Source organism: Streptopelia decaocto (assembly GCF_964273445.1).
Source record: "Streptopelia decaocto genome assembly, chromosome: 9".
Taxonomy (NCBI): Eukaryota; Metazoa; Chordata; class Aves; order Columbiformes; family Columbidae; genus Streptopelia; species Streptopelia decaocto.
In genome coordinates, this window is record NC_138664.1 from 840,678 (window position 1) to 855,916 (window position 15,239).

Below are 15,239 nucleotides of genomic sequence, written 5' to 3' on the forward strand. Positions count from 1 at the left end.
AAAGCGGCGTAAGGTAACAGACATTTTGTATGGGAAAAGTGGGAGTGTATGTGCACTTCAGCATTATAAAATCTATGCCTTACTGTTCACATAATCTCCATATTCAGGGACCCCTAAAGGTGAGCTACTAATCGTGAGCTGTTTGACCCCTCCTTTATGTTCTCAAAGGAGCCCGAGGGAGGTTCCTTCTGCCGAGAACCAGCCGTGGAGGGCACCTGAGGGGGAGGGAAACACACGTAACCGATACCACACCGCTGACAGGTTCAAAGGGGGGCTGGGAGATCTCTCTGCTGCTGCCCGGGAATCCAATGAGATCCTCAAGCAGAGCCGGTGAGGACTCGGATCCTCCTTTTGATGGGTACAAGTAGCCAAAATAACCCATTTTAGCCCGGCGGCAACGGGTTTTTTGTCCTTTCCCTGCTGAGGGGCGGCAGCAGCAGCACACGGCGGGCTGTGCTGGGGCGGCGGGCCGGGCTGTGCCGTGCCGGCCTGGGGGGCCGGGCCGGGCTGTGCCGGGGGGCCGGGCTGTGCCGGGCTGGGCTGGGCTGTGCTGGGGGGCCGGGTGGTGCCGGGCTGTGCCGGGCCGGGCTGTGCTGGAGGGCCGGGCCGGGCTGGGCTGTGCCGGGGGGCCGGGCTGGGCTGTGCCGGGGGTCCGGGCGGTGCCGGGCTGTGCCGGGCCGTACGCGCCTCCCGCCGGCGCTGCGGGCCGCGTTCTGTGACCGCCGCGGCGAGGCGCTCCCACAGCGGACGTGACGTCAGGGGGCGGAGGCGGAAGCGGGGAGCGCGGCCGTGTGGCGGCGGAAGTGCGGTCCCGCCGGAAGTGTGGTCCCGGCGGCGGCCCGTCCTGCCCGCGGCCGCCATCTTGTGCGGGAGGCGGTGGCCTCGCTGCGCGGAGGAGCCGCGGCCGCGCCCCCCGTCCCGCCTCCCGCCGTCCCGCCTCCCGCCGTCCCGCCTCCCGCCGTCCCGCGTCCCGCCTCCCGCCGTCCTGCTGCCGTGGCGCCATGTCTGCCGAGAGCCCCGAGCCCGCCTCGGCCGAGGAGCAGAAGGTGGGTGGCCGGCGGCCGCGCCGAGGAGCAGCAGGAGACCCGCGGGGCTTCTCCCGCCCCCATCTGCGGCCGAGGCGCCGCGGGGCCGTGCGGCCCGCAGCGGGGGGAGCCCCGCGGCCCTCGGGGCAGCGCCTCGGGCCTGGCCGCCCTCCGGCCCGCGCCGGCAGCCTCCTCGAGCGGCCGCCCTGGCCGGGGAGCCCCGGCCCTTCCGCCGCCGCGCTGGGGGCGCCGGGCGGCTCTGCCGGCGGGGGCGGAGCGGGGCCCGGGGCGGAACGGGGAACGGGCCCGGGGCGGAACGGGGAACGGGCCCGGGGCGGAACGGGGAACGGGCCCGGGGCGGAACGGGGCCGGGGCGGAGCGGGGAGCGGCCGGGAGGGCGCCGCGGGTCTGGCGGGCGCGGTGGCGCCGTGTCGCTGCCCGCTCGGGGCCGTTCGCCGGTACCCGCGGCCGCGCTCCGGCCTGCGCGGCTGGCGGCGCCTCCGCTGCCCGGGCGGCCCCGGCCCGGTCCCGCCGGTTCTCGGCTCCGGCCGCAGCGGCTGCAGAGCGGCGGGAATCCGGGGGCTGAACTTATGTCTTATTTTTAGAACATTCTCAGCTTTTAACGTGACCTGCTTAGGAGGAGAAATACCCAAAACACAATGGCCCTGGCCTGTTCTGCTTGAGCATGTTAGAAAGAATGATTGTCTGGGTTATCTGCTGATGGAACTATTATGTCATCGAATAATTCTGTAGTTTCGGGAGTGGGTTTTGGCTTCAGAGATGACCGTGTGCTGCCAGCAGTGACCCTCTGTGGGCTGTGACTTTAAGAATCCGTTTTGGTTTTTAGTGCTGTCATTGCTGTGTAGACTCAGTTGCGATCTCCACAGCTATTTCTGATCGGGAGCGGTTATGAAACGCAGGCACCGCTCTGAAGGACGCCAGAAGAAAAAGCTTCATCTGCCTCAGCTGCCAGGTTTTTGTTTAATAATTTACAGTTTGTAATATGAGTTAGTCATGCAAGTAGGGCTTTGGGGGTTAATATGGAATGATACCTCCTCAATAGGTGCGGTAAATAGAACCAGCTTCCATGGCAGGTCTGCAATCTACTCTTAACTGCATGTGTTCTGCAGCTCGACTTTACATTCGTGTTCGGCAGACCGCTGAGCAGACACCGCTCCTGTGCAAAGCCTGGAAAAGAAATTCCTGGCCTGTGTAGCACTCCTAGAATAGCTCTGTAATAAGAGCATAGGGAAACATGTGGTAGCGAGTTTATTGTGATGCCTTCTAGTGTGTTCTAGTGAGGTCAGGTGGCTGGGGCTGATTTGCCGAGTTTTAGACCGAAATCTTGAAATGCAGCGCTTATGCACTGCTTGGAAAAGTCACCCTTTATTTGAGAGACAGCAGTCCCTTACTGATCTGTTAATTTAGTTTTAATCTGATGAAGCGTTTGAGACAAATCCACAGCATCAATAAAATTAAACTTTGTTTTCTGTGAGTTTGTGCTCAGATACTGTGATATCGGTGCTCTTATGGCTTTGCAGTATCAACCTTCACTAAAACTGTTTGGGTAGACAAAATTGAACATTGGCTCGGTGCTTAGCTCTGAGATACTTATACAAACAACTCATTTTGCAGTGCTTATTCATATGTATGCTTAACAAAATGCAGCCCCCAAGTGAACTTGGAGGCAGCGTTTTCATGTTCAGAGCTGGTTTTGGAACTTTTCTACCATGCTGTAAGAAGCTTGTGCGTGTGATAGGCGAGAAAGGTGTTAAACAAGAGAGTGATGTAAATGGAAAACTTCCCAAAGACCAGTGTTTCCTGACTGTGAACACTCAGGATAGTGGCAGGGGGAAGTTGGGCAACAAAGAAACCGTAGACATTGGAGTACAGGCTTTGTTGACTGACTTTTTGCTGTAAAAGCCTGTATTTTTCAGGAAGCTGCTGGAGGTGGTGCGTTCTGTTTCTGGACTGGCTTTTGCCACATTGATTTGCTGTAGAGTTGTGTTGTCGTGTTTTCCCCATTTTCTGCTTTACATTTTCTCTGCTGTCTTTTGCTGAAGAGGATGATTTCTTCATACCAGAGTTTTAAGAGGCTGATGGCTCTTTCTTTAGCCATGCACTTCAGTTGTTGAGCAAACACGGAGCTTTACACTGCTAGTACCTCTGTAAAGATTAAAAGCAAAAGCTATCTTTAAATGAGTTAGGTAACTGCTGCCTTCCTGGTAGATAATTTTAAAGAAGTAAGCAGACTTCATTAGCTATGTCACATTCCTGCAGAGAACTAAAATTGTAACTTTTGTGTGGTTGTCACTAGGAAGAAGAGCGTGGTATATCTTGATTTCTGCCCCCTCAGTCATTTGTGAGTCACTTGGTGGTTGCTTCTGTAACTCAAGAGAGAATGTTTTAAATATACGAATGGCCTTGCTGGCTTGGGTTAAAGCTTTTGTGGCACAACAACACATCTCCAGGGTGTTCGATATCATCTGGCCCACAGAAGAATGTAAGATCAGGACATGCATGCGGTGATCTTCCCCAGAAAACTATCCCAGGTCTCAACAATCTGTGATTTAAAACCCTCCTGAGCAGCAAGTGAACACGCCGAGTTGCTTTCTGAATCCAGCTAGATTCTTGCTCCCCCTGGGTCCTTTGGCAAGGAGTTCTGCATCTCAGCTATTTTAGATGAGCAACTGTTATCTTATTTTCAGCTGCTTTTGTTTGACACCCCAAGTCTTTGTATTGCAATTCTTTAACTTGTTTTATGTAGTTTTTTGAGTCTTAGTCGTCAGACGACTCTTGGTTGTCAAGACTAAGTGCCCATAGTCTGTATCCTTTTCAGCTGCACTGATGCGTAAACCAGTATTTTTTGTTTCGGTTGGCTGCTGTACAGTAATGTCAGCTCTGTGAGTTTGCATAAACGTCTCTTTTGAGGCACCATAAATACATATTTATGTAAGCTATTTATTGTTGGCCCACTGTTCTTAAAAACTATTTTATCTTCGTTAGTATTGGCAAATCATGCCCCCTCAAATGCTTTGTCCGTTGGCTCAACAATGAGTACCCAGTGATTCAGCATTAGACGTTGAAAATATTTAGCTGAAAGGATTGCTTTTGAGAAAATCCACTCGGTGTCAGCATGATAATGAAGCACAATAGGAGGACCGGCAGCTGAAGAAGGATCTTTGTGACACATTAAAACTGTGTTCTTGGCTAGTATGGTGTTATATAGTGAGAAATAGTGTAGATGTATCTTCAGTAGCGCAGGGAAACTTTGCCCTTTGTATTTATTTGTATTTTGCATTGTATTGCCTAACTGTATTTTTGTCATTTGTTCCTGTCTTCATAGAAGTTCCTCTGAAACTGTTATGTGAATTTTTGGCTTTCCTTGGTAGAGCGTTAATTCAAGCTCCCGCTGCATTGTGCAAAGGTGTCTTTGAGATGTTTTGGCCCAGTGGAGCAACTAGACAGTGTTATATACTAAATCTGTTATAACCTTTGCTTCTGTTTTTTTTTTTTTTTTTACCAGAAAGATGAAGAATATTATAGAACTTCAAGCTTTTATAAGATGAATAGGAAGGCACAGGGTCAGGCTAGTGCGGGGCTCTGGTTCTTTGGCAGGTCTGGTTGAGGAGCTCCCTGCTGCTGTGCTGACAGACCCGGGTGTGCAGCTGCCTCGTGCTCCAGCCTGGCCACACGAAACACGGCCCAAGAGGGAAGAGGAAAAAAAAGGTTATTTTTCGGTCAGATTAATTTCTGTAAGCGATTTATGTGGAGTACATGCAGTCATGCTGACTGATGAAATGCAAAGCATGATGGCACGGATGGAATAGAGTGCAGAAGGGCTGAGTAGCTCCAAGTGGCTATGAAACCTTAGTCACAGGTGAATATGAGATCTCCCTGGTTTCAACTCTTCTCTCCCACCTAAAAGTCTTTCCGTGACTTGAGATGATAATAACAATTCAAGAACTACAGCAGTCATTGCAAATCAGTGTGTATTTTCCTTGAACTAGCAATGGTTTGTATGCAAAAAACCACAAACAGTGTTGGCCAAGTACTGGAAAGTAGCAAAACAAGAATTTTGAATGGAAAGTACTTCAGAAGTTATGTGATAGAAGAACTTGTACTTCATACGTCATATGGCTACACGGAGCAGAACAGAGGAGTGTGAGGTAGCGGGCAGGGTTGAAATACTGCATGTAGAAATTGCAGTTTTTGCTGAAAGAGTATCTGCAAATGATTACTTTGAACACGCACATTTTAGAGTATGCTCTTAAAATAGACATTTTATATGAAAGCACTATCAACTGCCTTCATCGTCATAATTTTACGAAAATTCTAGACGTATAGAGAAATGCAGTATTGTTGCTATTAATATGATAGCAGCCATGTTTTGGAGGCTGAGCTGCTTTCACACCATCTCGCAATGAGTATCAACACGTTGCTGTCAGAGCAGTCATGCGAACCAGATTGTGGCAACGCAAGTGCTGGTCTGTCTGCACCTCCCCGATCAAACGGGAAAAACGTCCTGTGGCTCTTGCCCGGCTTTCAATGTGTATTTGGTGGTGGTGGAGCCCTTGTTTGGACAAAAAATGGGTTTTCTTTGGGGGATTTTGTTTTTTTTCGAAATGGAATAATTTAATTTTAGTATAGACTACTGTGAAGGAGAAATGCATCAATTAGATTCAGTCACATCTCCAGGAAAGGTATCTAAGATGGGAGGCTGAACTCCTACAGTTGCTGTCAATATCCAAGAGAGAGCGTACCAAAGTCTATTCAAATAACTGTATGTTCATTTGGTAGCAGCAATTGGCATGTTGGTGAGCTACCTGCAAAGTTATTCTGCGTAAATAGTTCATTAGTTTATAGTTCATTTACAGTGTTGCTGATTGTCTTTCAGGAAATGGAAGATAAGGTGATCAGCCCAGAAAAAGCCGAAGAAGCAAAATTGAAAGCAAGATACCCTCACCTGGGCCAGAAGCCGGGAGGCTCAGACTTCTTGAGGAAGAGGCTTCAAAAGGGGGTGAGTTCTTTATTGTCCACAGGGTATGGACAAGAAATTCCAAAATTCCTATATCTATGATTTTTTTTTTATTACTTTTTATTATTATTATTCCACTCCACAGGCCTGTGCATGAGTAGAAGAGTGCTAAGAAATTTAAACTTTGTGAAAGCACAAGAAAGAGAAGTTTGTTTCCACAGAACACACACCAAATTGGCAGGATGGCTGTTTACAGCATCAATGGCTCCACTGAACTTTTAAAAAAGAATTAAACTTAGAAACCGTCTCAGTGCTGCTGTGATAGACTTCACAAAAAACATGGTAGTAGACACAGAGGGTCAGAACCTCATCCCCGATTTGTACTGATCCTGTCTTGCCCATTCTTAGGTTCCCAAAGTGTATGTCTACTTTTATTACCCATGTTTTTAGCACATGAAAGCTTAGTGTCTGCTCTGTTACACCAGGCACCTTCTGATATCAGTGCCTTGGGAGTGCTGTGATAGAAGAATGAAGAGGGAGTTCGTATTTCAGTATAGTTCCACATGTAACCGGTGTCTCTTATTTTCTTAGTTATTCAACTGCGGGTTTTTTTGGTTTAATTATTCATAAAGTGATTATGTAATGCCTTTCAGGCATGCTGGAACTCAGTTGTTGGAATAGTCCTGGTATATCACTGCTTCTCATGGTGCTTTCCTTGCTGTCACACTTTTTTGTCTAGGCCCTTTGAGCGCATGCAGTGACTCCAAGTATAAATCCTGCGCAAACCAGCTGCTGGAGTTCAGTGCTGATCTGATTCTGTGCTATCTGGTAACATCTCCTGGGAATTGTTGCTGTTGGCAGGTTTTTTATGAGCTTTCTCTGGTGACTCGCAGCATACACAGCACAGGTAGTGGCTGCTGGGAATGGGCAGCTGGTAGATTAGGTGATTCCTTTTGTGAGTTATGCTGCTTGATGTTCCCGAATACAAAACTGAATGCAACCTAAATGAGGCTTCAGGGGGTTCACTGTGTGGACACAGAAGGGAGAAGGTGAGCGTGTTGGATGATAATTCAGGAAAACAGACAAGCATCTGCTCCCTAAGGATTGGTGCCTGTCAAGGAGTTACGACAGCTTGCACTCCGTGCAAACGTGAGGAGAAATCACAACCAACAAAACCATCTGCACAATGGCTTCATCTTGATTATAGCACTATTGAATGCAAAAGTTGTTGCAGCCTATATTTTCAAAATTGAGCAGAGGGAGACCAGTGGCGATCCTAATTGACTGAGTTTGGGATTTTGCTACTTTGACGAAAGAGGGCGTAAAGTTGCGGATTCCAATTCATAATCTGTCTTCGTTGGTTCTCCACTCCTGATGTGGTGGTAATAACTTTGTTCCGTTCTATTTTTCTTATTTTCATTTGGTGTGCTCAGTGTCCTAAATGAGGAAGCATCGTTAAGTGATGCAGATGCCTGGCGTACTTCAGGCTGCCCGGATTGCTGAAGTTTTAAATAGAGTGAGGATAGTGAGTATGTGTTCCGATTGTGTTTGTGACACGAAGGCACCTGGACAGACACAGTCAGTCTGAAGGGGATGATGGAATACAGGCCATCTGTGGGAAGCTAGAGGAAAGCAGAGGAAAACACAGGAATAAGTCAAAGGGGAAATGAGCTGATATTCTAATGTACAAAAGATGGTAGGTTTTCTCAGATATTGTTCTGAATGCATGTAGTCTTTGGTCTGGCAGCTAGGACGTGCTCTGCGCATTGAGATCTGCCCTCCAGCCATGTTCCACGTTGGGTACCCTCACCATTGCTGGCACTTTCTCCAGAGTGACAGTAGCTGAGAACCATGCTACACCACACTCCTGGAGGGGGGTTCCGTTTGGAGAAATAGGAAATAGCTATTTCCTGTATATATAGGTATTTCCTATATATTTGGAGAAACAGACATAGGTATCTGTTAACAGCAGTAGCACATTGAAAGATTGAGCCATTCTGTTATTATCTAGATGCTGTTTAAAAGTTTCTTTCGGTTGCTTCAGTCTTGAAAGGCAAATTATAAAAGCCTTTTCCAAATCAGATTGTTCTAACTTGAGCTCTGCTCTGCAGGTGCATCGGTAGCACACTGTGCTGTAAACAGGGATTACACCGTCGAAAGGATTGAATTGGGAGGTTTATGAATAAAGTGTGTGTTTCAGATACACTACTGGCTGCATGGGAAAACCAGGCTGGGTGACTTTAAGGCTCTAGCAGGAAACATTTCAAGCCTCGTTCGGGAGGCCCTGGGTAAACAACCTTCCCCACCCGTTAGGGAAAGGCCTGTTAAGTCAGATGTGCAGATTACTTCTCTCTATCAACTGCTGCCAATGAACATTTTGCAGCTGGTTAGTACTAATGCAAAGTAAAGAGTATGGTAGAATGTATTGCCTGGAAGCACTTAAACGTAGCATGTAGTGGTGACTGTTGTTCAGCTGCCTGAGGAATAAGGCTCTATAAACCTAACTACGGACTGCTCTCTTCAGAGATGATTGGTGTTGAGCAGCAGCTGCTAGTGTAAATCTTTGTCCTGAATCTAGAAGTTTTTTGGCCTCATGAGACAATCTGTTCAGAACAGTGGGTTACAAGTACCTTACTGGCAGACAGACCCCTTAGAAAGATGCAAACAAGATACAACTTTTCCTGCAAAATGTGCCAGTGAGCAGTTGAAGACTTGACGCAGACCTTGGATGAAATCCCATGCCTCATCTTACCATGATGCAGATAAATCATAAGTCGTTTGGCTTTACCATCCATAGATAACTTAATATTTTGAGAAACCTGACAACAAATAAAGCACTGTTAAAAGTAATACTATTAAAAATTTGGTGAAATATTAAGGAACACTGTTTTAGAAATGGAAACTTAATGTATTCGCTTTTGTATTCAGAAGAAAGCTGGGCTGTGGAGTAAGAATTTCCTTCACACGGTGCTTTTCAGAAGGACCGCACAGTAGATTTGACTTTGCTAAATAATTGCTTTGGGAACTACAGGGGTAGAGGTTTCCCTGTTTTGATGTATGCAGACGAGGTTTTCTTGCTAGTGCACAGGGCCGTGCTGCTTTGATCTCCTGGTGTGACAGAGCAGGCTCTGCTCTCCAGCTGTAGCTCATGCACTGGTTGGTTGTTCTGTGCAGTGGAACTTGTTCACTGCAACAACATTTACAAACGCTGAGGTTTCACTTGTGGGAGACCAGAGCTCTTGGGAAAAACAGGGCAACAATGATGCTCATGTATGACGTGAGTTTAATGGTATATGTAGAATCCTTAATGTGTATTTACCTAATGCTATGAGTGGATCTGTGCTTCATAGTCTTGAGAAGGTTTTTTTCTTGAGTCGACATAGAGCTGCTTTGCCAAATCAGGAAGATTCTATAGCTGTTTTTAAAATTCAAAGAAACTATTTAACGGTGTAATTCAGTGTATGCATCTGGTAAAACTCGAGGCTTTTAAATATATGTGTCTTTTGTCTTCTAGCAAAAATACTTTGATTCCGGAGATTACAACATGGCTAAAGCAAAGATGAAGAACAAGCAACTGCCCGCTGCAGCTCCTGACAAGACAGAAGTCACTGGTGACCATATTCCTACTCCACAGGATCTTCCCCAGCGGAAACCGTCTCTAGTTGCTAGCAAGCTGGCTGGCTGACGAGAGCAGCCGAACTGCATGATTATTCTCATTCCTGTTATTTCTCCTTAATAGTTATTTCTCACCCTCACATCCCCCATTTTTCCTTTCTTACACTAAGTCATGAGACTGACAGCTTTGCAGGTAGCGGTAGCATGTGCTGCTATTGTAAGGGAGTACTGTTAAGAGTAAAACGTAGTATTTGGACTAGCTGAGAACAATGCACTGATTAAAAAGGCTAAGTTTGGTTAGAGCTCTGTAATCTACTTGAAAATGTACATATTGCCCATTTCCTAGTGTAGGACTGGTTCCAGCAAGTGACATCGCAAGTTTTACAACTTACAATGTTTCTGCTTTTGTTATTCATCTTAATTACAGCATATTTGTATTTAATATAACCTCCAGTTGTGTTTGGTTTTTCTTCTGTGTTTGGGTTTGTTGTCCAAAATAGAGATTTAAACCACAAGTTGCTAGATGGTAAAGCATGTATAAAACCAAGACAGGTCTCTGATTGAATTTTGTTTCTGCTTTTGAACTTGAACGGCCTTAAACCTGTTTCAGCTTTAACAATAGAGTTTTTACTTGGGCAATATTTGCCCATTCTGGTGTAACTCTTGTGAACCTAGTGCTTATTGACAACTGCCTGTTGAAGCTGGTATTCTTTTCAGTTCCGTAGCTTAGGACAGACTTTTGTTGAAGATGTGAATGAAGTGTGCATGTGCATAGACTGTTGAATTCACTCTTGTGCCATTTTTGTAAATACAATGGTTTTGCACAACCTTTTGCAAATGTCTTAGTTTTACATTTTAAAAAGCAGATAATGTGCCAATCAAAGCACAAGTGATTCTGTATCTTTCAAAGTCTTGTCCTGAAACTGAGAGCCCAGGATCTTGCTACTGAAAGTAAAAACTGAATACCTGAAATCTGTGAAACACTGAAATTTACACTTGACTCAGCCTTATGCTTTTGTGGTTGTGTATTTTGTTTTACAACAATGTCCATCATTCAGATGAAATCTGGAATTTGCACCCTGTTTGGAGGCCAGTGCCCTTTCTGCTCAGCAGCTCTTTAAGCTTTTAAAGGTGAAATGCTCTGATGACGTGGGAGATGGCTAAGTGTACCGTTCTACAGAGTCTTGTGTGTGGCAAACTCCAGATCTGGGCTTGCGAAGGTTGATATGTAATTGGCTTTGGGCTGTTTTAACTTGTGGAAGCGGAAGAGTATAATTTTCTTTAATTTCTGAAGTGGTGGTAAACTAACTCATGTTCTCTTATGCAGCAGCCCCTCACTGGCCTTGGGGAAACAAAGAACTGGCAGTGGTGTTTATGTCATGACCTATTGAGAAATAGGTCACTTTTCCTATCAGAAAAAAGGAATGAACATCAGTTCATCTTTCTGGTGCAGGTCTTAAGTACTAGATGGCTAAAATACACGCTTGATATTGGACAGGTAACTTCCCGCCTTTAAAAGCATGTTTGTTCAGTGAAATCAGAATATTAAAAGTGCAATATGATCCATAACATGACTCATTTTTATAGGGAGCCACAGCCTTGGTATTCTTCGGGAACAGAAGAAACTCTTTAAAAATACCAGTTTACTGGATACTTTTTAAAGTTCTGAAACAGCCTATTAAAGCACCACTGTGGGTATTAGGGGAGAAAATAGTCTTAAAGGTGCATGTTTTTAGAAGGATGCGTTTTGTGTTGACATATTCAGCAAGGCCTTACAAGATAAAGCACTGCCCGTCAGAAAGAGCCCTGGCTCGTGTGTTCGCAGTGCTCCCTTCTGAGGGCAAACACAAGAAAACCATCCAGAGAAAATGGGAAATCTTCATTTGGTCCTGACTTGATCCAAATGTGAGCAAAGCATAGCGGTGTCTGTGGAACATCCTCATAGTGCTCATTCCAGAGAGCTGTGAAATTGTTAACCTGATTCTTTCCAAGCCTGTGTGGCCCTTTTCTAGTAATGAAATGGGCTGTGTCAGGGCTGTACTTATTCCTTATCTTCCACTAGTACTATAAAGAATAAGTGATTTTTGCAGAACAGGTTGAAGAAATGGACTTACTCGCCTTCTTTAAGTAAGAAATGAGGCTGGAAGGAAACTGGATATATTGAAGCAAACTGCTTTTTATAGATGTTTGTCCTAATGTGAAAATCCCTGTTTATTTTTGTATGTGTAAATGAAACTTAATGATAGGACTGGGCCTGAAGCAGATTTTGGACAATTGAAGGTGACTTGCATTGTCTGGTGCCACTGTTCCGGTGAGCTGTCCTGATGTTCGGGAAGGTTTAAAAAATAGCCGCCTAAATGTAGACATTCCACTCACTTAACTGCAACTCGGCTTGTGCTGCTGCTTGGACAGCACAAGCTCTTCCCGTGGTCACCCGGTGACTTGCAGTTGTTAAGATGATTACAGATTCAGCTGTGAATATATTATCCACGTGTCTGTGTGAAGTGCTGTAATACTAACGAGGTCAGCGAGTGATTACGAGCCTGCACGTCTGACAGACCTCAGCAGCGGGCACGGCTGTTTTGATCCTGTACGCTGTATAAAACTTAAGCCCAATAATCACTTCACAGTAAATCAAACGTGACTGCAAATCGATGCTTACTTTCAGCTTATTCCAGCAAGATAACTCAGCTATCCAAACTTATGTACATAATGTATTATATGAGTTTTACCATTTGATAATTACCTTTTTCAAAGAAAACCTGTCCACACTGTAGACTGGCAGTCCCTTTCATATCTTACCTTTATAAAGATAGCGTTTAGTTATTAGAGTAGTACTCACGTAGGCTTCTAAGAGCAGATAGCACCAACATTTTATTCGAGATAGTTAAGTGAACTAATGACAACTTCACTGCTATGTCCCCAAATCCGTAGCACCAAAGGCTTCCCTCTCATTGTTCTCGATGTGGTAGGACAGTGTTTGTGTAAAAGCCACACAAGTACATTTTGTTGAACGTATTTCCGCCCAGTCAAGATGTTGGGGTGATAAAAATGTCAATTGTTCCCTACAAACTTACACATTGTATAGTATACAGAATAAATTGATCTACTTAGTTTTTATTGCAATGTGTAGATTTGTCTCGTCTTTACTGTGGTTTCCTAAAAGATTCTGCACACTTCGGTATTCTCCATGGAAAACTTCTAACCCCTAAATCTTGCTACTCTGTATGATTAAAAACACAACTGGGCTTTGGTTTCTAGTATGTTAGACTACAGAATTACTTTAATGTAATCACATTTATATATATTTCAGTGCTTATTTTTCTAATAAGGCAATTAAAGCTTATTGTTTGAAAACTCCGTAACAGGTGATTGTTTTGGTCCCTTGCACTGAGTGAATTAGCTTGGCGTACAGGAGTTTGCATTGCTATAGACTGCTGGCCCCAACATGGCACCGTTTTCAAGAACTCCAGATGCTGGAAGAAGCCCAACTCGTTTCCCATTCAGACTGTGAGGTGGGTGATGACCTTCGCGCAGCTTCAACATCCATTTGATGTATTTGCACAGCTCCGTCGGCGAGGTCGCAGTAACACCCTCTGTACCCTGCGCCTCAAACGCAGGCGGGACCAATGTGTGTTGGTTGGTTTTTCTGGTGGTGTGTGTGGTTTTTCTGACTGAAGCTGGAGTTGGGCTAAACGTGTGGTTTCGTTACTCCTGCTTCAGTACAAGCGAACCAGCCTCTTTCACACTCAAGTCTTGGGCTTTTTCATCCCACTTTCTGGCATTGGTAGATCCAGAGCAATCTCAAATCTGAAAAGTCCCGTGCATATTGAAAGCATTTATTGCCATTAAATATTTACCTTGAAGATGAGTGTTTCTGGAGTACTGGCACAGAGCCCTGAGCTCAGCCCATGTGCTTCAGAAACCTCCAGGGCAGGTGACTGAATGGTCCCTGTCTTTCTCAGGCAATTGCTTGATCTATATTCACGATAAATCTCCTTGCATATGTACAGCAGGCACAATATTTTGTTTAGTTACTGCTTTGGAAAATATTGACAAATCCTCCACCAATTTCAGATGGATGTTTGTTTGACTTTGGTTTAAAATGGGAAGAGGGAAGGACTTCTTGGTTCTGACTTTGTCTAATAACAGATTTCACTTGGGTTTAGTTTTTTTACTGAATTGCAGAACACAATTGTAGCTCTTACTAGAAAAGGAGTATGGTTGGATAATCTGTCGGCTTCCCTTGGCAAAGTTATAGAATAATCAGATAACTGTCATTAACATTCCACAGAGACTGGATTCAGCGTCTGCTGCCTGAATTAGTGTAGTAACGTTGTTTCCTTGCTGGGTTTAAGGAGAAAACAATGGTAAGAGTCTTCCTTGAGAAACAGGCCTTGGATGTTTTAAATGTACAGCGGTTTCTAGGAATTGAATGATATGCCTGAAATTACAAGGATGCTGAAAGGCAAGAGGTGGAAGCTGTGGATTCTCTGAGCTTCAGGTCTGTTCTGCGTGGTGGTTTTTGTACTGTTGAAAAAAACTTGGCTAATAAATTGAAATTAAAATATGTGTGTGACATTCTAGGGACAAGAAAAATCTTCCTCCTCTAGGCATAGATGGGTCGAAGCGAGCTTTCTGCGTGGGAACTGCAGCATGGGGGTTTTGCCTGTTCTCTGTAAGCCCAAAAACCCTGGCAGTAAATCCCAAACGTTGCTGGGAGGGTATGTGCACGGTGCATAATTTTATCTCTTCCTACGTATCTCTTGCATTATGTTTCAGAGTTCTTAACTAGGAACTGTTCAGTCAGTGCCAGCTGAGCCTGACCTGTTTGTTTTCCACAGCTGAAAGCTCCAGCCCTAGTTGTTGTACTGCGAGGATGAAGGGAAAGGTAAGAGGAGGATCTTAGCCCACAAATTCCTCTGTTGGCTGTGTCCGTGCACTCAGAGTTACACGGATGGTCAGTGTTGAACGTACAGATGCTGTTCTGAAGGAGTGGGTAGGCCCATCCGCTGTGCCACAGAAACCGTCCCGTGTTCCGTATGGTACCAACAGATAGGATTTCTGTGCCTCTGATGATTTCCCGTTTTCCTTTGGTAGAGCCCGACAGCGGCAGAGCAGGCAGAGAAGGGAATTCTTCTGAACGTGCCATGGATGTGAAGGGAACACAGATGTAAAAGATAGGACAGATACCTTGTAGGCCCTTCTGAAACAAACTCATATAGACTCATCTCAATTCATAGAATGATTACTTTCTTTATGTATTATTTGGTTCAAATTCAGTATAAAACTCTGCACGTGAACTGAGTCACCTCCATCAGCCGAGCACTGTCAGCTGGAATACCGTGGGATACATGCTCTGACGTGAAATGCCGTAAATGAGCTTTTGGAAGAGCTGCTGTGCGGGATACGAGGTGAGGGTATTGAAAATCTCGCCAGCCATCTCATTGCAGGAGATGCATGTTAAAGTAATAACTAGTCCATGTAGATACATTACCAACAGGTTGCTTCTTGGCAGCTGTCAGTGCCCCCAATTCCTGTCCTTAATGACAGATTTGAAATCCTGGTTTATGCAAATTGTGTCAAATCGTAGCATATTTTGGCCTCAGGTATCTATTTTT

General features: G+C 45.3%; 1 protein-coding gene across 2 annotated transcripts; it reads left to right on the forward strand.

Annotated features, from left to right (window-relative positions):
* The first annotated feature begins 920 nt into the window (after positions 1-920).
* ARPP19 (cAMP regulated phosphoprotein 19) lies at positions 921-12,978 on the forward strand. Of its 2 annotated transcripts, none has more exons than XM_082060621.1 (3): positions 921-1,046; positions 5,923-6,045; positions 9,518-12,978. In XM_082060621.1, exons 1-3 carry the CDS (start codon positions 1,002-1,004, stop codon positions 9,686-9,688), a joined length of 339 nt encoding a protein of 112 aa, XP_081916747.1. In that variant the 5' UTR covers positions 921-1,001; the 3' UTR covers positions 9,689-12,978. The 2 variants fall into 2 exon arrangements, with proteins under 2 accessions (XP_081916747.1, XP_081916748.1); XM_082060622.1 differs by lacking the exon at positions 921-1,046 and adding an exon at positions 1,783-1,998.
* Positions 12,979-15,239: the final 2,261 nt, after the last annotated feature.

Bases quoted from the DNA above. Each gene is read 5' to 3' on its own strand.
- ARPP19 (XM_082060621.1), top strand. From the start codon at position 1,002: ATGTCTGCCGAGAGCCCCGAGCCCGCCTCGGCCGAGGAGCAGAAG. The intron at 1,047-5,922 runs GTGGGTGGCCGG...ATTGTCTTTCAG, and splicing joins CCTCGGCCGAGGAGCAGAAG to GAAATGGAAGATAAGGTGAT. The intron at 6,046-9,517 runs GTGAGTTCTTTA...TTTGTCTTCTAG, and splicing joins GGAAGAGGCTTCAAAAGGGG to CAAAAATACTTTGATTCCGG.